General features: G+C 39.3%; 1 protein-coding gene across 2 annotated transcripts in view; it reads left to right on the forward strand.

Moving 5' to 3' along the window:
- The window catches only part of cd82b (CD82 molecule b), a 40,683-nt gene that overhangs the window by 20,347 nt on the left and 15,411 nt on the right, over positions 1–4,925 (forward strand). For both annotated transcript variants that reach the window (XM_016489625.1, XM_016489624.1), the window contains exon 3: positions 2,961–3,033. In XM_016489625.1, coding sequence (XP_016345111.1) covers positions 2,961–3,033 — 73 coding nt within the window. The remainder of the gene's footprint in view (positions 1–2,960; positions 3,034–4,925) is intronic.

A 4,925-nucleotide genomic window follows, 5' to 3' on the forward strand; every position in this document is an offset into this window, starting at 1 on the left:
TATGCAAATCTTCCCACACAGTGACGTAGACATGTGGGGGCGTGTTTAAACGAGGCGTTTTAGGAAGGCGTGAACGACTCTTAACTTTTATAAAGAATATCTCTTTGGATTTGAGACTTTAGTCTTTGCGACTTTACAGATCTTCTTTATGCACCAAGAGCTTGTAACACCCAAAGAGAAAGGAAAAATATAAATCACATCATATGTGATTGAAGAGGCTTAAGAGTTTCTTTAGCAGTGGAGAAAATGGACTAAACATGAAGAGGGAGAAGAAATGTGTTGCACAATGCATGACAGTAAGTGAATAAGACACTACACATTAGATCGTGCAGGGATCATGTTTGTGACCAATATTATTAGAGACATGCTAACATCTCCGACACCGTGCAGAAATGCCATAGTGCCAGAAATGGAAGTAATCACTACATTAACATATTTGGCAACTGGAAAAATGCAACTATGCAGCAGTGATGATTTGGGTCTGTCACAGCCTTCTATGAGCAAAGTGATCACACAAACAATTACAGCACTTTCAGAACCTTATTGTGTCGCTGTTCATTTCCTATAAAATACGTTAAGTATGACAGCATGGTAAATAAAAAAATAAAGAATATATATACATATATAATGTGTGTGTGTGAGAGAGAGAGAGAGAGAGTATGGTAAAACAGGAAAAATTACTCCTTTAATTTCAAAGTGAATGCTTATAATAGACCCTGCTCTTAAAAGCGCTCTTTTATTTCCTTCTTGGACAACCAACCAATCACAGTCTTCAAAAGACCGTGTCATAGCTAGCAATGGGGTCATATGTCATATGGAGCGTAGCATCCTGGAGATGTTGTCTGACAGGAGTTCCACTCCGACTCTGCTGGGGTGCAGGCCATCAGCGCGAAAAAGCCTAGGTCACTCCCAGAAAAGATTCCAATTATTTACAAAGAGCAGTTTCTGTTCTTTACACCATGACAATAACCATTAATTTAAAGCAAAAAGTCTACTGAAACTTTTGTGTCCTCGTCAATATGTGGGAAGTGATCCTGACACGATAACCGTCGTTGCGGGCGATGTGCTGTGCACCGTCTCGATCAGGCTCCTGAAGTCCCTCTTCAGTGTCTCCGTCTGCCGTAGCTTGGTGTCGTTAACCCCTGCGTGCAGCACGACCGTGCCGATGCTCTCGTCGCCCTTCAGGATCGCGGGTATCTGCGCAGAAACATCGAGAACACGAGCACCAGGGAAGCAGTGAGTGTGCACATTACCTTCAGCTAACATAGCACGGATGTGCCGAACGATGGAGTCTCCGACGGTCACGGATAGCGTCCTGGGTGCATGGGGCCTGTGCAGAGAAACACACAGAGTAGAGGTGGTGGGAATGTTAGCAGCGCGCTGTATACTTACCCCGTACTTGTGAGCGTCAGCGCGGCTCTCCGCTCTCTCAGCTGGGCCTGCTTCTCCACCAGGTTGCGGATCTGCTTCTCCACGGTCTCCAGCTCGAGCTGCACCGAATGCACACATCCGCCATTAAAGCAAGTAACAGCGAGTAAAACAATGGTAATGTGTGTGAATGGAGTATTAGCAATGTAAGCGAGATTAGCGGCAACCTAGTCTCGCGTAGCCAGACCTTCAGACTGACGGCTGTTCAGCCAACGATCCGTGGGCGTGACGTCTGAGGCTGAGACTAGCGGCAACCACACTGGCGATGCTAACGGGCTATAAGCTAATAGCGGACTCGGGAAATCAAAATAAAACTAGTGATAACAAGGCACTCTGATTGTTTTTGTTGTAGAATACAATAGGGGATATATACACACGTTATAGAAACGAAAATGGTGTATAAAATAGATTTTAGGATAAAAAATAGATGATAAAGAATTAACTTGATGGAGCTCAAACTCAAAACGCGGCAGCAACAAACAGGAAGTGACTACATTACTGGAATTAAAAAGACAGCCTTTAAAGGAACCAGTAAAAGGCTGTTTTGCTGTCAATTTTTTTTCTTTTTTATTTACAATTATTTCTTTAAGACATGTTTCTAATAATATAACTGTATTTATGCATAAGTAACAAGTGGCTCAGCAGTGAGTATGAGCTAGCTAAGCTTTTAGAACCAAAGGTTAAGTATCCACTTAATAATTCACTTAATGAGTTGAAACTCATATTTTATTTATTTTTTTTTTTTTATCTTGTTTTATTCCCCTTTTGCCACATTTCCCATTTGGGCATGGCGTATGTGGACATGTAAATACAAATTATTACAATTCATTATTGAATATATTTATTAGTAGAGTATATTGATGACATTTAGTATAGTATATTAACATTTTATTTTACTTTTTTAAAACCATTTTGTCATGCCATTGTACATGTATTTGCATTATTATTAGGCAAAAACCGAAATACCCAGCAGTGTGGTGTAGGTGTATGTAGGAAATCCCTGTTAGGAAATTGTTCACACTTAGTAAGGAAGCAGGCTTGCTCTCTGTTGCAATTCTTTAGAAACCTTCAACTTGACCTGTTGTGTCTCAAGGGTCAAAGGCTAATGTAAAGCATGTGTGTGACTCTCTCTGATTTTTCCTTCTGAAGACCCTTTAATTGTACAGAAGCCTGCTGCTTTACTACTTTCCTCTCCATAGTGGTATAGAGGACAAGCCACAGATGCCAGACTGATACAGGGGAACTGCCCCCTGACAAGAGGAAATTAAACTTCTCTGATCCAGTTCATTTAGAGGACACCTCGGACCCATTAGTTTTGAACTTTGGGTCTGGAGTGCATGAGAACTCAGTTCAGTGGAGAGTTCCTTTCTCTGTTTAGCAATTATCTAGAGTATGTTAATGGCAGCAGCACAGTGCTCTTATCCACAGTCCAGTCACAGTTTAAACTAAGATCAGCTCTGAGGAACCAAACGGGTCAAGAAGGTGACAAGCACACTTAATGTTTGTTCATGCCTGTTTCTTTTGCCCTGTAGATTTTTGGAGCTGTAATCATGGGCTTTGGACTATGGGTCATCCTGGATAACCAGAGTTTCATCACGGTTTTGCGTAAGTACAAAAACACTAACCTAATTTCCTGTTCTGATGTATGTAATAGTGTGCCTGAGAGTATGTCTTATTAAAACAGGTTACCATCTCCAGGCTGCCATTGGTCAGAAATGCAAAGATTTAGGATGGCAGCACAAATGTTTTCATGCTGGACATACATCGCAATTATTTTTCTCATAGTTGTATCATTACTTCAGGTCTGTTTCCATTCTGTTCACATAGTACAGGTTAACCTGAATTCGCTCAATTTAATTTAATTTAAATTTTTATAAAATGTAATTAAATTTTAATTAATTTAATTTTTAATTTAATTTATATTTTATCATACATTTTATATATATATTTATATATATGTGTGTATATATGTGTGTGTGTGTGTGTGTGTGTGTGTGTGTGTATGTATATATTAAATGAAAAAAGAAACAATTTCTTTACTTTTACTGTATTTTTGATCAAGTAAAGGGCCAGTCATACTACACTTTTCAGTCCATTGTCTTCCATTCATACATAAGCGAATGTGGGAGAGCGGAAACACTAGCTCATGTGAAGTTATTTCGTATTTCGCTGCGTTCCAAAGTTCAAGTTTGGTGAACTCTGACCTGTAAATTCGTATAATGTGAAAGTGTGTAACCAATAGAAGATTGATATGTCACGGCATGACCTCGTAGCCGAATTAAAGAAAATACATTTAAAACTGCAGTGCTGCAGGAAAGTGGAGTAGATAGTATGGTTTTACATTTTAGATTTTATTATTATTTGTTGTGTTAAATTTAAGTTTTTAAAAACACACTGCAGAGCGTGATGTCATATCATGACCGTTGAAATTTTGCATACTCAAAGTCTAGTGTGAATGCAGCATAAATGCAGCCTTGGTGAGCATAAGATACTTCTTTCAAAAACATTTAAAATTCTTAGTAACTCCAAACGTATTCTGGTTTGGCAGACAGTTAACCGTTATCAGTGAGTCAGACAAAAGGACATATACTACAGACCAGAATAAGTTAACCGTTATCAGTGAGTCAGAGCAATATGTCGCTGATTACACATTTTTCCATCCTCTTGAGTTCATACTGGTGTTTATTTGATATACATGGGAATGCACAGTGAAAGCAGCTGCTATTCGTGCGTTTGGCGTGGGGAGTTTTCATTTTTTTGCCATTAACCAAGTTTTCCACAAACCCCTTCCTATGCTGCACTCTCTGTGTTTATACATGCACACATGCGCTCGCACAGATGTTAAGTATACCATCTGAAGCTCATCGGAGAGGGTTTAAACAGAGAGCGAACGCAAAATAAGGGAAGAGAGAAATGTTAAATGAATGAGATACAAAAGCCAAACAGAGATTAACTGTATGATTTATGGAGAATCAAAGTCGTACCCATACTGCCTCTGTCTGGACAGCCAAAGCCACGGAGACAGGAAAGTGGAACAGGAAAATGAGGGTGGAAAACCAGCGTAAATCCTCTTGATTTATTATTTAAGGCTTCCAAACTGTTCAGCACAGATTTGGCACTGAACTAAACTTTAGGCCATTTTAAAGGGATTGTTGAACCACAAATGAAAATTCTCATAATTTACTCACCCTCAAACCAGTGTGACTTTCTGTTTTGGAATGTAAGTAAAGGATAATTACTTACTTACTTGGCAAAGAGCTGAGTAATATAAGCAGGAAAATGTTGTTGTGAGATGAGTAAATAATTAGACAAATGATACTGATTTGAGTTTCAATATTTTATTTGCTCATTAAACGTAAAACTTCCATGAAGAACGTCTCGGTTACTTGTGTAACCCTCGTTCCCTGAAGGAGGGAACGGAGACATTACGTCAGTCGTGACTGACGAATTGGGATCTCGCCCGAGAGCCCAATCACCTTCGAGTGTTAACTAAACAA

This window comes from Sinocyclocheilus anshuiensis, unplaced genomic scaffold, assembly GCF_001515605.1.
Source record: "Sinocyclocheilus anshuiensis isolate Anshui unplaced genomic scaffold, SAMN03320099.WGS_v1.1 scaffold2, whole genome shotgun sequence".
In the NCBI taxonomy this organism is placed as follows: domain Eukaryota; kingdom Metazoa; phylum Chordata; class Actinopteri; order Cypriniformes; family Cyprinidae; genus Sinocyclocheilus; species Sinocyclocheilus anshuiensis.